This window comes from Ictidomys tridecemlineatus, chromosome 15 (genome assembly GCF_052094955.1).
Source record: "Ictidomys tridecemlineatus isolate mIctTri1 chromosome 15, mIctTri1.hap1, whole genome shotgun sequence".
NCBI classification, from domain to species: domain Eukaryota; kingdom Metazoa; phylum Chordata; class Mammalia; order Rodentia; family Sciuridae; genus Ictidomys; species Ictidomys tridecemlineatus.
The window spans coordinates 7,087,742-7,110,383 of record NC_135491.1 but is presented as its reverse complement, the minus strand read 5'-3'; the positions used below and the strand labels follow the sequence as shown (position 1 = coordinate 7,110,383).

Genomic DNA, 22,642 nt, shown 5'->3' with positions numbered 1-22,642 from the left:
GGGGCCTCTAGACGAGGGCGCACGAGTCCGGAGCTAGCGTGGACCAATCAAGCTCCTGGGGCGGATTTTCTGCGGGAAAGTGGGCGTGACCTAGGAGGGAAATCACCAGAAACGCACCGGAGGTCCTGGCCCGGGAAGACGCCCTCTGCGGTGGAGCGAGGTGAGGGTCTGGGGTTCCAGATCGGGCTGCTGGGGAGGGTGTGGGCCACTGGGCCGGAGCACTGAGTCCTGGAGGTCGGTGGGCCGAGAGCTGGTACTCGTAGATCCTGGGAAAAGAGGAGGCTGGGGGGCTGAGGGGCTCGGGGAGGCGGAGGTCAAGATCCTGGAGCTGAGTCAGAGGAGCGGGTGCCGGGAGCCGGGACTCCCGGGACTGAGGACCCGGACTCCGGGGTTGGAGGAAGGGAAGACTAGAGGCCTGGTATCCTGGGTCACTGTAACCAAGCGGAATCGCTTGCTTCTTGGAGGTGGGGGCGGCGCCCTGGGGTTGCGTTCCCGGATCGGGGAAGAGGCCGGCTTGGGACGTTCATTGATGATCCACCTCTCGGCTCCTCTTCCCTTTCCACAGACCCTGCCGCCATGCCTCCCACTTGGCCCCACGGAGTCCTCTTCCTCCTGCCGTCGCTGCTGCTGCTGCTGCGTGCCGTGCTGGCGGTGCCCCTGGAGCGGGGGGTGCCCGAGAAGGAGAGCCCCGCGACCGAGAGCCCGGTGAGTAGCCCTGCCCTGCTCTCTGGCCAGAGGTTTGCTGTGGCACAATCCCCGCGCCCGCGCGCACAGCCCCTCTGACCCCTGCCCGCCTGGTGAATGCTCCAGAGACTCCATGCCGCACGGTTGTGGCTTGTCATTTACCTGCCATTTTTGCAGTACCTGGGGATATGACTTGGTGAAAAACTGGGGGTCCCTGACTTAGAGATATGGAAATCAAGTCGGATTTTAAGTAAAATGTCAGCATCTCTCCCCACTTAAACCTTAAGATCCTCCCCACCGAAGAAGGAATTTGGGGGTTGAGGAGAAAGAAGTGTATTTCTCAATAGCTCCACGAGCAATACCATGCTAATTAGCTGGGGTTTTCTTATTTTTGTGGAGCTCATGGAGGTGTAGTTTAAATTAAAAAGGGCATATATAAACTGCTTGTTAATTCCAATGGGTGTTTTTCAAGGATGAAACCTTTGCTCTTAGGAGAGTTGGAACTTTAAAGATCCAACACCCTGATTTGTGTGGCCTGAAAATAGACAGATCGTTGCATCTTGGGATGGTTCATATCACACTCTTGCGTGGCAGGTCCTTGCCCAGCATGTTAGGCCTCTGTTCTGTGAAATCTTTGCAAACAGAGAAGGACACCTTTGAGTCTCTTTTTCTTTGTTCATTCTCTTGAGCATCTTCTCTGAACCAGAAGGTGCTGGTCACTAGAACCAGCTATTTAAGACCCCTGCCCTCAGGGACCAGCCCCACTCACTGAGAGATAGAAGACAGAGGGAAGGGCCCCAGGTGATAGAGTGATGATCCGGGATGGCAGGATAGGTGAGGGGGGGAGGGAAGAATGCTAGATCAAGGGCAAGAAAGGAAGTGAATGCGGGGGAGGGAACAGCCTGGGCAAAGTCTGTGTGGTGGGAGGGAGCAGAGTGCTTTGAGGGACCTGGAGACCCGTGGGCTGGCACAAGGGTCAGATCATGTAGCATCTTGTGGACCATGGTAGAGAATTTCTTCTTTTTCTTCTTCTTTTTTAAAGGATTGAACCCAGGGCTGCTCTACCACTGAACTACATTCCAACACTTTCTGTTGTTTATTTTGAGACAAGTTACCCAGAATGGGTTTGAACTTGTGATCCTCCTGCCTCAGTCTAGATGGGATTATGGGTGTGCACCACTGAACCAGCTGAGAATTTATTTTTTTATTCCAAGGCTAATAGAATAGAGGCTAATACCTCAGTAATGTGGGCTGAGGATGTAGCAGAGTGGTAGAGCAGCCTCTATGCATGAGCCCCTGGGTTCCACCCCCACACCGCAAAATAAATACATAAATAATGGATATAAGAAGGTACATGTAGGTTATATGCAAATTGTCCTTTTACGTAAGGGACTTGAGCATTATGGAGTCTGATATGTATTGGGGTTCTGGAACCAATCTACCATCCATGCTGAGGGAAGACTATATTGTCCCTTTTATAAATAGAAAGAGTGAGGCTCAGGGGTAAGACAGGAGGCCAGCAATCTCTGTCTTGTCACTTGCCATCCCTCCTAGACCAGTGCCTGGCCCATGGTAGGGCTTCTGTCAGTGCTTGTTGAAGAGTGAGTGGATGAATGAATGAAGGAATCAATGAATGAAGGTGTGGGTGAATGAACGATAGCACGTTTCCTTGCTTTGCAACAAAGACACATCCCTGTAGACACCCGCTCTGTAGGCTGCCGCTGGGCTGGGTGCACATCTGAAAGACTTCCATTCATCTCCACTGCAGACCTGGGAAGAGTGAAGACTGTGGCCCAGTGGGTCATGCAGCTGGCCTGTGGTTACACACCTGGTGAGGGTTGGAACCCAGGTCTGCTGGCCCCGGAGCCCTTATTCTGTGAAGTCTGCCTCATGCTCTGTGTGGCAGGTCCCTGGGTTGCCCAGCGGCCACTCTGGAGTGGGGCTGAGTTCCTGTCTGAGGGGAGGAACCAGGGAGGGGAGAGACTGGGCTGATATGGCTGACCTTGTTGTCTCAGGACACAGGCCTCTACTACCATCGGTACCTACAGGAGGTCATCAACGTGCTAGAGACAGATGGGCACTTCCGGGAGAAGCTGCAGGCAGCCAATGCGGAGGACATCAAGGTACGAGGCGAGGGGTCTGTGCTCGTAGAGCAGCACTGGGCCCCCCAGGGGCCGGGGGGCTCCAGCTCTGCCCAGGTTCTGGGCAGTGAAACTCAAGGAGAAAGGGGGTGCTTCTCATGGACCATAGCTGGGCAGGGTCTGGGAACCCCTGGGATGTGTGAGGAAGCCGGCGGCCGATGGGCAGCCCTCCAGGCTTGTCTCTACCATTGACCTGGTGCGGGACCTCACTTTCCTGTCCCTCGGTTTTTTCACCTATAAAATGGGGATAATGATGGAAGCCACCTCGAGGTGCCAGATTATCTGGGAGAGGAGGAGAGACGTAGAGGGGCGAGTGCCCCTGGGGTTGGCTCCTTGGAGTCCTGAGCGTGGTGCCTTCTACAGAGGAAGGAGTCAAGAACGGAGGTGCTGGGATCTCTTGCCCATGCTCTTCTTCAGCCTCCAAAGGAGCCGTGTCTGTCCCCATTTCCCAGAGGGGGACACTGAGGCCCTGGTAGCAGTGCTTGTTCACCCCTGGACTGGTGAGCCCAGCGCCACAGCAGCCCCTCTCTAGCCCACCCCAGGCGGCCGCCCCAAGAAGTTCCCTGTGGGAAGATGGAGCTGCCTGACCCCGTCCCAGCTCCCACAATTCCAGCGCACGTTGGAACGTGTTCAGCCCAGAGTTGCCCCGACACCTTGGCCCAGGAGGGGTCCCAAGGACTGAGGCGGATTGGGAAGGGGCCCTGGTCCTCCCGGAAGCCTCCAGGCTCTCCCGGAACTGCCTCTGTCCCCATCCAGTTGGACCCTAATGCGGGACAATCACTCAGCCCAGCCCTTCCAGTACCCAGCCCAGGGAACAGACCCAGGAAGCCGCCTGTGTCCAGGTGACATCAGAGTGGCCAGTCAGTCACGTTCTTGAATAGTTCTCTTCCAGGTTCAACCTCTACCCCCCCTTTTCTTGTCCCAGGCAGATGGCCACATCTCTGTCTTGGTTTCCCTCTGTGGAAATGGCCAGGCTTACGCGACAGTTTCCCTGCAGGAACAAAGTCCACGAGAATCAGCAATAGCCCCACAAGTACTGACCTGGCCATAAATGCCAGTCGTCATTGTGGTGGCAGTGATTTTGGCCCCAATTTTTTTGGATTTCGTTGTTGTTTATTTATCTGCTTGTTTGTTTATCGGCACCAGGGATTGAACCCAGGAGCACTTAACCACTGAGCCACATCCACATCCCAGTCCTTTTTCATATTTTATTTAGAGACAGGGTCTCGTGAGTTGCTTAGGACCTCACTAAACTGCTGAGGCTGGTTTTGAACTGACCATCCTCCTGCCTCAGCCTCCTGAGGCATGCACACTGGTGCCCAGCTCGGCCCCAGTTTTGAGATCCGGGAGAAGGGTGTGCTGCCTCACAGTGTGTGTGTGTGTGGGGGGGGGTAGCATCAGGGCTGGGATTTGAACTCACGTTCCTGGACTCATGGTCCTATGGGACCTGACTCCAATGCGGTCATTAGGCTGGAAACTGGCCTTCCATCTGAGGGGCCTTGGGCATGTTGCTTCTCTTTCTGGGCCTCAGTTTGTACATCTGTAAGTGGGGCTGTGGTCTGGGTTAGAGGGTGGACATAGCAGGCACAGCGGATTGCTGTAGCTATGACGGCTGCTGTGGTCACCTTGTCCTGCAGTGTCTGCAACAGCTGTGGGCATGAGTCACAAGGTACGCTACTGGAGACTCAAGGGGACTGATCAATCACAGAGGGCCTGGGGAAGCTCCAAACGGACTCTGTCCAGGCTGACAAGGGAGCAGGTGTTTGGGGACAGAAGGCCCTGAGTAAAGTTGAGTCCCAGTGGGAATGTCTGTGGTGTGGAATTTCGGATGTGGTTTCAGATAAGAGGAAATGCTTGTGGGAAGGAGCTTTCTGTTGCCTTGAGCTATTTGCTGTTGGCTTTTTTTTTTTTTTTTTTTTTTTTTTTTTAAGAGAGTAGAGAGGGAGGGAGAGAGAGAATTTATTTATTTAGTTAGTTTTTTGGCAGAGACACAAGATCTTTGTTTGTACGTGGTGCTGAGGATCAAACCCGGGCCGCACGCATGCCAGGCGAGCGCGCTACTGCTTGAGCCACATCCCCAGCCCCATGCTGTTGGCTCCTTGGGACTGACTTAGACAGGAGACTTTAGGGCCTTGAGTGTCATGGGGAGCACGGCGGAGTCCTGTGAGCAAAAGAGGGGCAGGGTCGTCTCTGATGCTGAGGATCAAGTTTGATGACAGTGGTAGTCCAAAGAAGCACTGTACTCAGCACAGCGTGGGGACTCTTAGCTGAGAGAGGTGCCATGTGCTTGGGTTTTGAAGGACAGTGACAGTGAGGATCAGGTTAGGCTTAGGTAGGGGAGATGGAGGAGTATCCCAGCAGCAGGGATAGCATGTACAAAGGTCCTATGGTGGAAAGTAGCCTTGTGAATGTGGGTGCCCATGCCCAGTGAGTGCTCCTGGAACCAAACAGGGTTTAATATGCGATGGGAGCTGCGTTCTCAGAGGTAGTGAGGGCCTCATGTCAGGCTGAAAGGCTGGGACCTGGTCCCCTGCCTGGGCTCTGGGGACCAGCTGTGAGCCAGGGACGGTTAGGGTTAGACCCTAGAGAGAGCAGAGGACGAGGCTGTCCATTGCGCTGTCTCTGGGCACCCAGCCTGACTGTGTCCCTCCTGGCAGAGTGGGAAGCTGAGCCGAGAGCTGGACTTCGTCAGCCACCACGTCCGCACCAAGCTGGATGAGCTCAAGCGACAGGAGGTGTCACGGCTGCGGATGCTGCTCAAAGCCAAGATGGATGCAGAGCAGGAGACCAGTGAGCACAGGCGGGCGGGGTGGGTGAGGGGCCTCACCCCTCTGTGAAATGTGCATAGAGATTGCACGCCTTCCTCCCTGGCATGATTGACGCTAACAGCCCTTCGTTTGTTTTCCATTTCACAATTTTATTCTTCTTTTTTTTTTAAATCGTGGTCATTTAATGCGTTCTGTGATTCTGGGGATGGAACCAGGGCTTTGCGCAGGCTAGGCAAGCACCCGACCGCTGAGCTGCACCCCAGTCATACTAGTTTATTTCTTTGTCCTCCCCACTAGAAAGATTCTAATTTCTTAGTGTGTATATCAGACACACACACACACACACACACACACATTTTTTTTTTTTTTGCAGCGGGGGCGGGTGGGTGGTGGTACTAGGGATTGAACTCGGGGGGCACTCGACCTCTGAGCCCCATCCCCAGCCCTATTTTGCATTTCATTTAGAGACAGGTCTCGCTGAGCTGCTTAGCATTCACTTTTGCTGAGGCTGGCTTTGAATTCTCGATCCTCCTGCCTCAGCCTCCGGAGCCTCTGGGAACGCACGTACTTTTAGCAAGTGGAATAACTTGATGCTCCCCATTCTGGAGGCTGAGAAGTCTGAGCTCGAGGCGGCAGCAGATCTGAGGTCAGGTGGGAGCCGCCCTGGGCTTCATGGGTGGCGCTTTTTACTGGGTCCTTACATGGCAGAAGGACTGGGGCTGTATTTCATAGTTTATTTATTCAGCTTTTTAAAAATAATAACAAGAATTTCTTAACGCCCTGGGCCAGCTTAGATTCCAAGATCCCCTCCTGTGTCCCGATGCCACACAGGGTTTGCTGCGGTATGTGCCTGGACCGCGCTCGCTCTTTTCTTTCTCACTTTGATATTTTTAGTTGAGGATGGACACTGTACCTTTATTTCATTTATTTATTTTTAATGTGATGCCTGGAATCGAACCCAGGGCTTTACATATACCAGGCAAGCGCTCTTCCACTTAGCCCCAGCCCCGTGCTCTTTCTTTTTAAATTCCTCTGTTGAAATAGGACGCACGTGCCATGCAGTTATTCTCGGGTATGTGGCAACAATTGCCAGTCACTTTTGGAATATTTTCATCACCCAGTTCCTTGAGCTCCACCTCCCTCCTCTCCCCTGACTGCTGCTCCCTGGCTTCCTGCCTCTGAGGATTCGCCTCTTCTGGACTCTGTCCAGTCTGACAAGGGAGCGGGTGTTTGGGGACAGGAAGCACTGAGTAAAGTTGTACCTATGTGGCTCTTTGTATCTGGCTTCTGTCCCTCTGCAGCAGTGTCACCTGCGTGGTCCCATCCCTATTTAGGGTTGGATAATGTTGATTTTCTGGATATTTCGTTTGGCCCCTCACCAGCTGATGGACAGATGGGGTGCTTGTTCCTTTTGGGCACGTGAACCATGCTGTCTTCCTCCCCGTGGCTTTGTGACATGTCCTGGTGTCTCCCGGGGCAGGTCTCATCCCAGTGCTTCCTTGGTGTAGGAAGGTGCCACCTTTACTGAGGTTCCCCTGCAGCTTCTCCTTTCATCTCCTGACACCCTGTGAGGTGCTGATGGCGCAGCTCGGGGACCCTGGCCATTGACGGGGATGCCGGGTAGACGGGAGGCTTTGCTTTGCTGTCCGTCATCCGACTCCTTCTACCTATGGACCAAAGGTGCTGAGCCCTCCTGTGGGCTGGCCCTGGGCTGGGTGTGGGGTCTGTAAGGTGAACAGACGGACGGGCATGGTCTGGAACCTGTGGTGGTGCCGTTCCTACCGTCCGTCTGGCCTGCTGCTTAAGGGTTGCAGTAAATTCAGAGGTCCCTTATCTCTAAGAAGAGAAATCCGTCCTGTGTGTTGGCTGCTGCCAGCATTCCTGTGTGCCAAGCGTTGTAGTGGTGCTGTGCATTTTTTTCTTAAAAAGCATGTCCCAAACCTGGTGCTGGTGCAGCGGCGCAGGCCTGTAATTGCAGTGAGGCAGGGGGTTTGCAGGTTTGAGGCCAGCCTCAGCAACTCAGCAAGGCCCTGTCTCAAAGTAAAAAATAAAAAGGGCTGGGGACGTGGCTCGGTGGAAGAGCACCCCTGGGTTCAATCCCAGGGCCAAAAGGAAAAAAAGCCCAAATCTGCCCATTCCTCTTCTCCTTTGCTGTCCCGGGTCCGGCTGCCGTCCTCTCCTCCTGGGGCTGGTCCCTGGGCCCTGATTTCCACAGAGTGGCCCCTGGGAGCCAGCTAACAGGCATTAGATGCCCGCGACCACTCTGGGAAGTACCACGGCTTTCTTTCATGTGTCAATTTATTTCTCGCAGAGCTGGGGGCTGGGGAGTCCGAGATCAAGGCACCCACAGCCCGACGACGTCTGCTGAGGGCTCCTGCCTCACAGGTGGCACTGCTGTGTCCTTGATGTAGCGGAAGGGCCACCAGGCTCCCCAGACCTCTTTCACAGGGACACAGCCCTCGAGGCCCCTCCTCAACCCTCTCACTGGGAGTTTCAGCTTATGAATTTGGGGACAGAGATGTACAGACCATAGCACGTGGGGACTTGAAGCAGCCCTTTGTATTTTTTTACTTTGAGACAGGGCCTTGTCTTACCGTCCTGGAGACGAGAAGCTGGAAACCGGTCTCCCTGGACGGGGGTTCAGGTTGAGCAAGGCCCTGGGGGCTCTCAGGGGACCCCCTTGCCCTTTGCGGCTTCAGGGTTGCATTTCTCGGCCACAGCCCCTTCCGCCGTCGCAGAGCCTGCCGCGCATCGCCTTCTGCGGGCCTCTCAGAGGAGCCGGGGTGACGTTTAGGGCTCCCGCTGATGATCGGGAGTATCCCCATCTACAGGTTCCGGGGATTAGGACCTGGCTAACTTTTGGGACACAGTTATTTAGCCTCGTGTGACCCCCAGTTCCAGTGCTGCCCCCTGGTTCAGCACGTGCCGTGGGGGCTGGGGACGCTCATTCAGTGTGCAGCAGGCCCTGGGTTCCATCCCAGCACGGAGGCTCCCCAAGTTCCTGGTCCCAATTCTGCTGGGGGGCCAGGCCTGCCCCCGCCACCCCCTCCCACCCCCATTGACGTGCCCCCCCCTCTCCCCCCGCCGGCCTTTCTTGCACCAGCGTCTTTGGTAAATGATGGAGAGTGATGGGCTTTTCTCACCTTAGGACCTTTGCCTGTTCAGCCCCCTCTCCGGGACATTCTTTCCTAGAACTCTTTGCATGGCTGAGCTTTGGACTCACTGGGAGTGTTACTTCAGCCCCATCACCAACATGCCCTGGCTGCCCTGCTCACAAGAACCTCCCCTCATTTGTTAGTGTCCTCTCTGGTCATGTGGTCATTCCACGGCCACCTGCTCTTCGTCTTTCTAGGCTAAATGTATGCCCAGGGACAGATTGACTGTTTCCTGCTGTGTCCGCAGTCACATCCTCTCTCTGGGCCTCAGTTTTCACATCTATAAAATGGTGATAAGCCTAGAACCCCCCCTCATCAGTTTGTCATGAAAAGTCAGTGACTTACATAGTTTATGTGCGTAGAGCAGGGCCTGGCAGGTGGTCAGCGCTCTGTATGTGTCGATCATCATCATAGTTATTGTCATTTTAAGCATCAGACTCAATGATGGGATCACCTCCTCCAGGATGCCCACCCTGATGGCCCTAGGCCCAGTTGATGGTCCTCTTTGTTCCCTGCACTCTCTGTCACTTCCCTTAGAGCACGCCTGGCCAAAGATGGGGTTTCTGAAAGAAAAGATGTCCTGTTTGTTTTATTTTTTTGTTTTTTGCTATACGAGGGACTTACCCCAGGACCTCATGGACTGAGCCACATCCCCAACCTTTTTTTTTTTTTTTTTTTTTTTTGGTACCAGGGATTGAACTCAGGGGCTCTCGACCACTGAGCCACATCCCCAGCCCTTTGTGTTTTTTATTAGAGACAAGGTCTCACTGAGTTGCTTAGCCTCTTGCTTTTGCTGAGGCTGGCTTTGAACTCCAGATCCTCCTGCCTCAGCCCTGCTCGCACGTAGCTGGGATGACGGGCGTGTGCCACCTCACCTGAATCCATGGATTGTTTTGAATCTTCCTTCATCCAGATGTGCAGGTGGATCACCTGAATCTCCTGAAGCAGTTTGAACACCTGGACCCGCAGAACCAGCACACGTTTGAGGCCCGAGACCTGGAGCTGCTGATCCAGACGGTACGGAGGGGCCGAGCTGAAGGGCACGTGGGAAGCTGGCAGGGGGGTGGGCTTCGCCTCCCTCAGGCCTCGCTCTACTGCCCCCTGGCCTTGTCCTTCCTGTGTGGTTTGGGGTAGGGGCTGTCCTCTCTGTGACCTCGTGGCAGGCCCAACGGTGCCCTCCCAAGATGTCCATGTCCTAAGCCCAGAACCCGTGACTTTTACCTGACATGGCCAAAGGGACTTTGGAAGGTGTGATTAATGAAGGACCTTGAGATGAGGCCGTGATCCTGCGTCACCCAGGTGGGCCTCGGGAAGCAGAGGCAGATCCGATCACAGAAACCGAAGGCCGGGCTGGGCACCGCGTGGCTCAGTGGTAGAGAGTTTGCCTGGCACACATGAGGCCCTGGGTTCCATCCCTTGCGCCACAAAAAGAAAAAATAGAAACAGAAGGCAGAGGGACACCTGGGCCAGATGCCACAGCACTGGCTTTGCGATGGGGAAGGGTCCACAGGCCACAGAACCAGCTCTAGAAGCCGGAGAAGTGAAGAGGATTCTCCCTTAGGAACTGTAGAGGGAACCTGTCCCACCAACACCTTCATTTCCACCTAGTGAAACTAATTTCACACCTGGCCTCCAGGGTAAAGAGATCAGTTTGTATCACTTTAAGTCATTAAGTTGTGGCAATTCCTGGTGGCGCTCACTCATGTAATCCCAGCGACTCTGGTGGCATAGGCAGGAGGACTGCAAGGTTGAGGCTAGGCTGGGCAACTTGGCAAGAAATCAAAAGGGCTGGGCATGTAGCTCAGTGGTAGAGTGCCCCTGGGTTCCAGGCCCAGTACCAAATAAAAGCAGCAGTGCCCTGTTACAGTGGCCATAGGAACCAAGAGTCTGCACCTAAAAAGTGAGGTCCACAGCCCTATCTTATGGGGAAGGCCAAGGAGAGGCCTTGGGAGTGGCAGAGGCTGCCTGGCCCACCCTGGCCGCTCCCCTCTCATGGACCTTCTCCCAGGGGAGATCCTGCTCCTCTGTCTGGACCTGCCAGGCTCAGGCCCGCTTTTCTGGCTCCTCTTGTGCTCCACCTAGTGGTCATAAGGATAATTTATAGACATTTCACTGATCCATGGGTTGTGTTTTTTGCAGCGCTGGGTTCAGACTCAGGACTTTACACAGTAGGCAAATGCTGTGCCACTGAGTTACTCCCCCAAATTGCCTGAAAATTTTCTTTCCACTTATTTCTGAAACATTCCAGAAACTGTCCACTTCTCTGTAGTCCCACTGTCTCTCCCCCGTCCTTCTCAAGTCATAGAAGCTCTTTCACGGGGATCTCTGCTTCTGCCCTCCACCACCTATAGCTGTGTGTTGGGGCCTGTCCTGAGCATTGTGGGCTGTTTGCAGCAGCCCTAGACTCCTCTGAATAGATGCGTATAGATCTCCCCTAGTTGTGACAAGCTAAAATGTTTCCTGACATTAACAACTGTCCCCTAGAGGTACAGCTATCCAGGTTGAGAATCCCTCTGTGCAGTCTGTCCACACACAGTAGCTATGTTTAGTTTCCTCTTGCTGCTATAACAAATGGTCATAAACTTAGTAGCTTAAAATAGCATGATTCATTACCTTCTTTTTTCTTTCTTTTACATATATATTATATATATTTGTATGTATGTATATATATTTGTCAATTAACGTTCATTTATTTATTTATGGTGGTAATAATTGAACCCAGTGCTTCACACATGCCAGGCAAGCGCTCTACCATTGAGCCACAACCCAAGTCCCCATCTTTCTTTCTTTCTTTTTTTTTTTTTTAATTTTTTTTAGTTGTAGATGGAATACAATACCTTTATTTTATTTTATTTGTTTATTTTTATGTGGTGTGAGGATCGAACCCAGTGCCCCACACGTGCTAGGCAAGCACTCTGCCACTGAGCCATAACCCCAGCCCCCACCTTTTTTTTTTAATATTTATTTTTTAGTTGTAGTTGGAAAGAATATCTTTATTTTATTTATTTATTTTTATGTGGTGCTGAAGATCGAACCCAGGACCTTGCATGTACTAGGCTTAGAGTTCTGTGGGTTAGACATCAACGGAGTCTCACAGGGTGTTTCTTGGAGCTACTGTAACAACAAGTCATGAGACTTGGTGGCTTAAAACAACACAAATTTGCCAGGCACGGTGGTGCATGCCTGTAATCCCAGAGGCTCAGGAGGCTGAGGCAGGAAGATTGCAATTTCAAAGCCAGCCTCAGCAACTTAGCAAGGCCCCAAGTAACTCAGTAAGACCCTTTCTCAAAATAAAATAATAAAGGGGCTGGGGAGGGGGTTCCGTGGTTAAATGCCCCTGTGTGGCTCAATCTCTGATAAAAAAAAAAAAAAAGATATAGCTAGTGAGATTTGATCACACAGTAGACCCTGAATTTGAACCCTGGGCAGAATAATGAAGGACCTCCTGTTGTTGACCATCCAGCTACGCTGCTTTCCGTATCAGGTCCACCTAGCATGTTGTGCCTCACTTATTTTCTCCAAGAACTCAAGATGGTAGAGGACTAGAAAGAGGCAGATCAAAGTTACTGTTGCACAACTGTGTACTCTCTTCTGAACAAACAGAGCCGAGTGCATTCTAGGGCAGGAGCAGAGAGCCAGAGAGTGAGATCAGGTCATGAGTCTTGGCACAGGTGGAAGTTGGAGCCGCTCCTGGCCAGGTTCCCAGCAAGGGCCTGTCCCTCCGAGGCTAGATTCTGGTGAGAGGTAAGTCACCTTCTCTTGGCACAGGCCACCCGGGACCTTGCCCAGTATGACGCCGCCCATCACGAGGAGTTCAAACGCTACGAGATGCTCAAGGAGCATGAGAGGCGCCGCTACCTGGAGTCACTGGGTGAAGAGCAGCGGAAGGAGGCGGAGAGGAAGCTGGAAGAGCAGCAGCGGCGGCACCGGGAGCACCCCAAAGTCAACGTGCCTGTAAGGCGGCTCCCAGAGCGCCATGGGGCTGTGGAGTCCTTGAAGGACTATAACCTCCAAGAGCCCTGAGCCTGTATCCAGCCGTCCTCGGGGCTGCTGGGAATTGTAGTTTTCCTGATTTGCTTTTTGCTTGGGGGGAGTGTTGATTGGGTGGGGTAAGGAGTTCTCTAGTTCTTACCCATGACACCCAGAGTCCTTGCTCATGAGCTGCTTCCTGTCCCCTCCCCTCCACAGGGCAGCCAAGCCCAGCTGAAGGAGGTATGGGAGGAGCTGGACGGACTGGACCCCAACAGGTTTAACCCCAAGACCTTCTTCATACTGCATGGTAAGGTGGGGAGGGTGTCCCAGACGCGGGCTGCACCTGGAGTCTCTGACCCAGCCTGAATGCCAAGAGGGGTCTCCCATTCCAGTGGGGCTTCATCCGACCTGAGAGGCCTGAACCCATCCCCCCTGGTTGACCCAAAGGCCCTGGCCCTCCCTCTTGCTAGCGGTAGGATCTTCCCTGGAAGGGCTGTGCCTCTATTTTGGAACATCCCAGACCAGGCCTGGGTGGCCCTCCCCCAGCAGCCCAGAAGCCCTGATCCTCTCTGGGAGTCCTGTCACCTAGGCTGGGCTGCTCCTTACTAACCAGGCCCCCAGACCCTAGAGAGTCGCATCTCTGTGGCGGATCAGCAGCACATTGCTCTTCCTCTGAGAACAGGGCCTGGGTTGCCAGACTCCCTCAGGTGTGCCTGGGTCCTGGCCCCAGAGGCTGTAGCTCATCAGCAGAGCTTGGCAGGACCTGGTTTCTTCATGTGGCAGATATCGACTAGGCTCCCTGGTGAGCACCACGCTTGGTTAAGACCCTGTGGATAACACTGAACGAGTCCGGGTTCCTCCCATCACAGCCACTTGACAGATCACACTGTATTTGAGTGACTCGTGACAGTTGAGTGAGAGGCAAACTAGGGTTTTACAGACACCAATTAAACTGAAATAATGTCCATAAGACACGTCTCAACTTTAGGGATGATAAAATGCACAAGAGGAAAAGGTATCTCAGAATCACGGAAATGAGTTCTGCAAGAGTCTCAGGAGATGGAGAGAAGACAGCTGGGTTAAGGGACCTCAGTAGCCTCTGTAGATAACTTGTATCAGGTGAAATGAGCAGTATCCCAGTAGAACTTTCTTAGGAGACCCACAGCTGTGCTGTCAAGCATGTTGGCCAGCAGTCCACGTGGCTACCGAGCAGTTGGACTACTGATGGAAGGACTGAATTTTTGTTTTTTTTCAGTTTTCATAAATGAAATCTTTTAATTTGAAAAGGGTTTTTTGTTTTGTTTTGTTTTGTTTTGTTTTGTTTATTTTTTTGGCTAGGCATGGTGGCACATACTGGTAACATACTGGTAATCCCAGTGATTTAGGAGGCTGAGGCAGGATGATCACAAAGCCAGCCTGGGCAACTTACTGAGACCCTGTCTCAAAATAAAAAAAATCAAAAGGGCTGGGGATGTAGCTCAGTGGTGAAGTATCCCTGGGTTTAATCTCCAGGACAAAAAAAAAAAATTTTTTTCACCATACTAATTTACCATGTTAATCATTTTTAAATGTACATACAGTTCAGTAGCATGAAGTATATTTACATTGTTGTGCAACCAGTTCCTGGGAATCTTTTCATCTGGCAAAGCTGAAATTCTGTACCCATCAAACAGCGGCCTGTTTAGCCCTCACTCCAGCCCTGGCAGCCAGGCTCCTGCTCTCTGTCTCTGTGAGTCTCTTTGATGTTCTAGGTTCCTCATCTGACTGGAATCATCCCGAATTTGCCTTTTTTGTGACTGGCTTATTTTACTTATTTTTTCATGGCACTTGATACCAATTGAGGTTGCCCCATGTGACTAGTAGCTGCTGGATTGGGTGGCCCAGCTCAAGAGAGCACTTTTTTTTTTTTAGAGAGAGAGAATTTTTTTAATGTTTATTTTTTAGTTATTGGCGGACACAACATCGTTGTTTTTATGTGGTGCTGAGGATCGAACCCGGGCCGCACGCATGCCAGGCAAGCGCCGTTACCGCTTGAGCCACATCCCCAGCCCCAAGATATGCTATTTTCTTATTAACTAATGCCAAACTACATAACCAGACTCTAAGTCTCCTAACCAATCATTAACCTTTAAGTTTAAAGTACACTTGTACTTTATTTCTAATCTAAAATGCCCATCTAAAAAAGTCCCCTTAAATCTTATACTTAAAACATCCTAAAGTTTATAAATCATTCTTAAAACATATCAGAAACCCATACAACTAAAAACTTAAGAATTTCTAAACTTAAGAAACTAAATAAAATAATATTTCTAACATTATTCTAAAACTGTATCTTATAAAGCTATTTTAAATAATTCCTAAATTTATTCTCATAAAACTGGTTGAGCTGCTTTCTCAGAGTTTCTTTGTTCCTCAGTCAAGGTGCACTAGTTCTCATGTCTTTATAGTCTTTCTCAATAGAAAGTAAGTTCTAAACATCAATCCACTTTCCACCAATATTAACTATGCTTATCATATATCCCTATGTAAAGTAAAAAAGGGTTTATAAAAAGAGAAGAATATATCTTTATATGTTTTAACTTTCCCAAGTGTATAATATAACTTTCCTCAATCAAGAATGAGACTACATGTGGTGAACTTTGTAAAATAAGCATAATGATTAGATTTTTTTTTTTTTTTTTTTTTTTAAAAGAGTGAGAGAGAGGGGGACAGAGAAAGAGAGAGAGAGAGAGAATTTTAACATTTATTTATTCTTTTCTTAGTTCTCGGCGGACACAACATCTTTGTTGGTATGTGGTGCTGCTGAGGATCGAACCCGGGCCGCACGCATGCTAGGCGAGCGCGCTACCGCTTGAGCCACATCCCCAGCCCCATGATTAGATTTTCTAAGAGGCTGGAAATATGGGCTTGGGTTCTAGTTGATATAATCAGTGTGGTGCCTAAGATTCTCATGACCTTTCAGAGGATGATTATTGTCCATTGTCAGGTTTGTCCATAATGTGCTGAGATAGAAGAACAGCCTTCTACTTTGTCCTTGATATGCTGAGGGATGGTAGAACGGCCTCCAAGGCATGAACTACCTGTTATGTTCTAGCCATCTGAAATTTAATTTGTTTGGCATTTAGCATACTCCTGCCTCCTGTCAGAAACATGAGCATGAAAATGAAAAGTCCCAGTTACATAAAAAAGGGTCTCATGGTTTCGGTTTCCCACCAACCAGCATTGCTTTGCCAGCACTTTTTCTCACTGTGACCTGTCAAGACAGTGAGTGGGGGATCGCCTTCACCAAGAGTATGCTGATTTTAAGTCCTTTCGGTATAGACTGCGGAGTGGGATAGCTGGGTCAAATGGTGATTCCATTCCAGGTTTTCTAAGGAATCTCCACACTGCTTTCCAGAGTAGTTGCACCAATTTGCAGTCCCACCAGAAATCAATGAGTGTACTTTTCCGCCCACATCCTCACCAACACTTATTGATGCTTGTATTGTTGATAATTGCCATTGTGACTAGAGTGAGATGAAATTTAGGGATAGTTTTGATTTGCATTTCTTTAATGGCCAGAGATTTGAACATTTTTTCATGTATTTGTTGATCGATTGTGTATTTTCTGTGGAGTGTCTGCTCAGATCTTTAGCCCATTTATTGATTTTGTTGTTGTTGTTGTTGTTGTTTTTGGTGTTAAAGTTTTTTAAGTTCTTCATATAGGAGATTTTTGCTCTATCTGATGTGCATGTAGTGAAGATTTTCTCCTATCCTATAGGCTCTGTCTTCATGTTGTTATTATTATTATTATTATTATTATTTTGCTAGGAAGCTTTTCCGCTTGAATCCATCACATTTATTGATTCTTGAATTTATTTCTTGCACTTTAGTAGGAGTCTTGTTAAGGAAATCAGGCCTGAGCTGACATGATGAAGAGTTGGGCCTACTTTTTATTCTATTAGGCACAGGGTCTCTGGTCTATTTCCTACTAGTATGAGGGAAGAACATTTTAGGTGGGGAAAAGCAAGTGCACATAAGGAAGAATGAACTTTTGGGTTTCCAGGCTGTGGGAGCAGAATGCATGAAGAAGAGTGATTGCAGGGGCAGTAGCAGCCACCAGGGACCCTGTGGCAAGGAAAGGAACTTGGATTTTATTATCCACCTGGGTACTGTGTTGAGCTCAGACTATAGGGACAAGGGCCAAAGTCAAGAGTTCAGTGAGGAGGGTAAAATACTGGCAGCTAGAATATGGGAAGTAAGGAGAAGTGCTTAGAGTCTGGAATCACCTTGAAAGTCAGCTGAAAGGATTGGATTAGCTGTTAGAGGGTCAAGGGTAGCTCCAAGGTGTTTGTCCCAAGCAACTTTGAGAAACCTTCCAGTTCCCTTCCAGACACGGGACGGAACGGATGTGATTGCTAGGGAAGGTGGGTCTGCTCGGGTTAAATTAGAATGTCTGTTACAATCCAGGTGGAGAGGGATTGTAGACAGTTGTGTGTTCAAGAGTGGAGGCCATTATTGGATGACTCTGAAATCTGAGTAACCAGAAGAGCCCATCTAGGGAAGGTCCTGGCCAGTAGAACTCTGTGATGGAAGATGTCCTGTGTTTGCCTGTCCAGTATGACAGCCACCAGCCGCCTACGGCTATTGAGTCTTGCCATGTACCAAGTGGGACTGATAAACTGAAGTTCAAATCTTATTGAATCTTTTGTTTTTAGGTACTGGGGCTTGAACACAGAGGTGCTCTCCCACTGAGCTGTATCCCCAGCCCTAAATCTTATTAAATTTTTTTAAAGATATTTTTAGTTGTAGATGGACACAATACCTTTATTTTATTTTTTAAATTTTTATGTGGTGCTGAGGATCAAACCCAGTGCCTCACACATGCTAGGCAAGTGCTCTGCCACTGAGCCAAGCTACAACCCTCTTATTAAATCTTTTTTTTTTAAGAAAAGAGAGAGAGAGAATTTTTTAATACTTATTTTTCAGTTTTCGGTGGACATAACATCTTTATTTTTATTTTATGTGGTGCTGAGGATCGAACCCAGCGCCCCGCGCATGCCAGGCGAGCGCATTCCCGCTTGAGCCACATCCCCAGCCCTTATTAAATCTTAATATTTTAAATTTAAATAGCCCATGTGGCTGGCGACTCCCACATTAGATAGCACAGATCCAGTGTGGGTAAAGAAGTGGCCCCCAAGCCAGAGCCCTGGGGTGCACAGATATGTAGAGGTCAGCAAAAGGATTAACCTGGATGTGCTGGGGACATTCCTCAGTTGGTAGAGAGCTTGACTCACATGCCCAAGGCCCTGGCTTCAGTCCCCAGCACCACCAAAAAAAAAAAAAAAAAAAAAGAGCCGGAGACTTGGGTCAGCCTGAAAGGACTCAAGGACATTCTGGAAACCCAGGGAAGAGTCAAGGACAATACAAAAGCATTGGATTTGCAAGATTAGGGTTCTGGGTCACCTGGGCAGGAACAGGTTGATGATCAGGAGTGAGCAGAAAAGGGAGAGGCGGAGACAGAGAGTGTGGCCGCCTGAGCCCTGCAGCGGGGTGAATCCCCTGGCACCTGGAGTCAGCACTGGCCCGGTTCCCTGGGAGGCAGAGGTCCCTGTACCCCCCAGATCCTGGTCAAAGGAGCTGACCTATCCCTGAAATACTGGGTCCTAGGTACAGAGAGAGTCCCGTGTGACAGTGAGCTCAACTCGCCTCCATTCTTGGGACCCTGGTTGTGAGGGAATGGGCCGTCCTGGCAATGGGCCAGCAGGGGTGCTGAAGCCTGCAGGCCACCATTCCACTGCCAGAGACCCCTCATTACCTGTCCCCTGACAATACACCCCACATCAGCCCCAAATTTCTTTACCAGTTTGTCCCTTGGGAATCAGACCACCCTGTTCTCCACCCACTAGACACCTCGCTGTCTTCTCCCCCTCAGATATCAACAGTGATGGTGTCCTGGATGAGCAGGAGCTAGAGGCCCTGTTCACCAAGGAGGTGAGTGTCCTAAAGCTGTGGGCAGAGGGGACATCCACATCAGCCACATGTCCTCTCAGGGCTCCTTCTGGTCCCCTTCAGTCCTCCTGGGTGGGAGTTAAGGGAAGACTACAACTCCCAGCAGCCTCTAAGGCAATGAGAGGCTGCCAGGAGTATCAGGGAGCCCCAAGGCCTGCTGGGAGTTGAAGTTGTTTGGGTGTATCTGAAGGAGGGTTACCTTGGACCTCTCATGACTTCCCAATTCTCACACAACTCTGCAGCTGGAGAAGGTGTATGACCCGAAGAATGAGGAGGACGACATGCGGGAGATGGAGGAGGAGCGGCTGCGCATGCGGGAGCATGTGATGAAGCATGTGAGAGGAGGGACATGGGCCAGGGAGGGCAGTGGCCTCAGCTCTTGGCCCTTACCCTGTTCTGGTTCCCCAGGTGGACACGAACCAGGACCGGCTAGTGACCCTGGAGGAGTTCCTTGCATCCACACAGAGGAAGGAGTATGGGGACACTGGGGAGGGATGGGAGGTAAGGACACTGGGAACAATCTGGAGCCTAAATAGTTTGTTTTCCCAGTCCTAACTTTTCTTTCAAGGACTAGCTACTTCTCATACTCTGCGTCTTTGTCCCCTCTCTCTGGGTCTGTGTCCCATATTTCTCGGTCTGTTCTCCCTTCTCCCTAGCCCTTTATCCCATCCTGTACCCCCGCCTAGGTCTCTTTTGCCCACGCGCCCGGCCACCGCCTCCCAGCCTTCTCTAAACCTCCTTTGGCAGAGCCCTCTCCAACATGGGTGGGCCACCGCTGGAGTTGCCCCCATTCATGGCCCTTGTCTTGGGCCCTGTAGACAGTGGAGATGCACCCAGCCTACACAGAGGAAGAGCTGAGGCGTTTCGAGGAGGAGCTGGCCGCCCGGGAGGCAGAGCTGAATGCCAAGGCCCAGCGCCTCAGCCAGGAGGCAGAGGCCCTAGGGCGGTCTCAGGGCCACCTGGAAGCCCAGAAGAGAGAGCTGCAGCAGGTGACTGGCTGGGAAAGCTGGGCCCATCCTCTGGGTCTTTGGTGGCTCCTGTCCTTGTCCACATGGGTGCCCAGAGGCTGGGAAGGCCTGTGTTCACCATGTTAATTACTGGTAGGCCTCAGCTGCCATCTTAAGTAAGGGCAGTTGTTTCCTGGCTGTACTGTGCCTGCCATGTTAGATGAGGGCAGTGGGAATGTGAGAGGGGGAAAGGCCAGGGAGGAAAGCGAAGGATTCGGCGAGGGCTTGGCTGTCCCAAGGCAGGACTCAAGCCATGGCAGAAGAGAACTGGATTCTTAATGAGGATTAAGCCTACCTCTCAGTGATGGAGAAAAACTGAGGCCTATGGAAAGGGGACTAGCCCAAGACCACTTAACAGGTTGCCGTGGACTGAGGCCAGTTTGGGGACTGAGGCCTGTGCCACTTGGAATGCCAGTGTCATGACCTCCTTGTGGTCACCCTCCTGCAGGCCATTCTGCACATGGAGCAAAGGAAGCAGGAGCAGGAGGCCCGTAACACACCCCCCGCCAGCCCCGAAGGAGAGCTCAAGTTCCACCCCGACACAGGTGAGTCCTGGGCCCAGGGAGGAGGGACTGAGCCTGGACTCCTGAGGGAGGAGAGCTGGGACTCCTGGGTTAAGACTTGGTTGCCTCCTCCATTTCCAGGTGATGTCCCTGTCCCAGCTCCAGCTGGTGACCAGAAGGATGTTGATACTTCTGAAAAGAAGGTTCCTGGACAGCCCCCCGAGGTGCCCCAGCTGGATTCCCAGCACCTATGATCCCTCAGGGGCTGCAGCCCTCCTAGTTCCTATGTGACAGCCGACAGCAGCTGGATGAAGTGTCTCAGTCAGCCTTCTCCGGGGTCAGCAGCTCACATGGCCTCCAGGAGGAGGGGGACAGGGTGGCATTTCACGCATTGCTTCTCAGGCCCTACATCTGCCATATTGCAGGTCTCAGCTTCCTAGCTTCTGAGTCTGTGGTTCTTTCTTCCTGTCCCTTCCCCGGGGCATCCTTGGGTCCCTTCCCAAGACCACTTCACGTGTCCAATCGGGTACCCACTGGGTCAGCTGAATTTGCGGAAGCCCCTGCTTGCTCCCAGGAGCACTGGCTCTGTGCCTGCCTTCCCAGATGGTGGCTGAGGCTGCTCAGGCTTCCTGTGTCCCCACAGCTGCCCGAAATCCTACCTGCTACTCTGGACCCAGCTGCTTCTGGTTTCTGGGAGCTTGGGTGGTCCCTCAAGACCTTGTCCCTACTTTGGGTGGAACCAGCAGTGCTTCAGTGTCCTCTGTGTGGCTGGATGCCGAGGGACAGGAGGGCCCTCAGCATAGCTGGTCAGCTCTGGACTGAGAGTCTGGACTCTCCCTGGGACCCTGGCTTCCAGCCACCTCATCCCCAGCCTCCTCCCTGACCTCTTGGCCCCCAGCCCCGCTCCACGCTGCCCTGGGAGGTATTTGGAGCTGGCCCCACCCCAGGACCAGGTCCCAGCCCCTTAGCTGGGACCCTCACCTGGGAGGCCCTGAAGGTTGGCCCTGCCCACCCTTCAGTCCTCGTCTCATAGGGATTCTCGGCCTGCGCTGTGTTCCAGACCCCTCAGTGCACCCTGTGGAACAAACGTGCTTCTTTGTCCATGTGTATGCACCATTCCCTCTGAAATTGCCCCCGCACGTCACCCGCCTCAGTCCTCTTCCTTTCATAGTCAGGTATCATTCCTGAGAGACACAGTCCTGGCATCAAGTTTACCGGTTTCCCAAGGGACCCCTTCAGTCACAAGGAGAGAAAACACAAACCTGAGCTTAAAAATTAAAATACAGAGACCAACACACACACATACACAGTCTTACCCCATGAAAGAAGTCCCAGGGTGGGAAGGCCTCAGGGTTGTCAGGGAACCAGGTTCTCCCATCCCCCATTGGGGAACTCCCTCATGGCCCCAAAGTAGCTGCAGCTGCTCTGATGTCACATATATCTGTACCAACATCTGGCAAATGAAGGGGCCACACCCTTCCTGTCCTGAGCATTGTAAGTGGGAGAGAAATCTGTCCCTAAAGCTCCTGCTCCGGGTACCTCTCTCCTTATGTCCCATTGGCCCTGAGGCACAAGTGAATGCCATGGGTCCACCAAGATGGCATCTACAAGTAGTGATTCTCCTCACCTGGAATGGGGACAGTATACTGGAACCAAATTGGGATCTATTAAAAAGAAAGAGAATATTTGTTTAGATTAAATTCTGTTTTTTGTTTTGTTTGGGTGTTGGAGATGGAACTCAATAGTCTCAAACATGCTAGGCAAAGGCTGTACCACCGAGCTACATCTGCAGCCCTAAAATTCTATTTAAATAAAAGTCTAGTAGGAGCACCTGATTTTATTGTAGTTCCATGCATTTTATTTTAGTTTAAAACAGGCAAGAGCCAGTTATCTTTTTTTTTTTTTCCCCCTTTTAATATTTTTTTTAGAGACAGGGTCTCGCCGAGTTGCTGAAGCTGGCTTTGAACTCAATCCTCCTGCCCCAGCCTCCTGAGCTGCTGGGATTACAGGCCTATACTACTGCGCCTGGCTAACCACCAGCATCTTTTGGCTTAAAATAGACATTATTGATGTGTCTCCACCATTATTGATGGGCTAAATGTGTAACCTTACGGTAGAGCGCTTAGTTAACACATGTGAGACTCCAGCACCCCAAAAAATCAAAAGCAAGCACTCTACCACTGAGCTACATCCCATTTTATTTAGAGACAGGGTCTCTGAGTTGCCCAGGATGACCTCCAACTTGCCACCCTCCTGCCTTAACCTCCTGACTAGCTGGGATTGTCCGCATCCGTTGCTTTTGTTGTTTACAGTGAAGTTCACCTGTTTGGTGTTTTGTTTTGTTGGGGTGCTGGGGATGAAACCCAGGGTCTGGCACAGGCCAGGCAAGTGCTCTACAACTGAACTACCTACCCCACCCTG

At 51.3% G+C, this 22,642-nt stretch overlaps 1 protein-coding gene across 3 annotated transcripts; it reads left to right on the top strand.

Moving 5' to 3' along the window:
• The first annotated feature begins 23 nt into the window (after positions 1 to 23).
• On the top strand, positions 24 to 22,056 carry Nucb1 (nucleobindin 1). 3 transcript variants are annotated; one of them, XM_078031682.1, is made up of 13 exons: positions 24 to 160; positions 566 to 705; positions 2,700 to 2,807; positions 5,483 to 5,615; positions 9,662 to 9,765; positions 12,517 to 12,702; positions 12,937 to 13,027; positions 18,635 to 18,693; positions 18,954 to 19,046; positions 19,120 to 19,212; positions 19,530 to 19,700; positions 20,167 to 20,263; positions 20,363 to 22,056. In XM_078031682.1, exons 2-13 carry the CDS (start codon positions 577 to 579, stop codon positions 20,473 to 20,475), a joined length of 1,377 nt encoding a protein of 458 aa, XP_077887808.1. In that variant the 5' UTR covers positions 24 to 160; positions 566 to 576; the 3' UTR covers positions 20,476 to 22,056. The 3 variants fall into 3 exon arrangements, with proteins under 3 accessions (XP_077887808.1, XP_077887810.1, XP_077887809.1); XM_078031684.1 differs by having other exon boundaries at positions 20,338 to 20,399; XM_078031683.1 differs by lacking the exon at positions 24 to 160 and adding an exon at positions 165 to 234.
• The last annotated feature ends 586 nt before the right edge of the window (positions 22,057 to 22,642 follow it).

Coding starts and splice junctions, on each gene's coding strand:
- Nucb1 (XM_078031682.1), top strand. CDS start 577: ATGCCTCCCACTTGGCCCCACGGAGTCCTCTTCCTCCTGCCGTCGCTG. Junction 5,616..9,661: donor GGATGCAGAGCAGGAGACCA/GTGAGCACAGGC, acceptor TCCTTCATCCAG/ATGTGCAGGTGGATCACCTG. Junction 20,264..20,362: donor CAAGTTCCACCCCGACACAG/GTGAGTCCTGGG, acceptor CTCCATTTCCAG/GTGATGTCCCTGTCCCAGCT.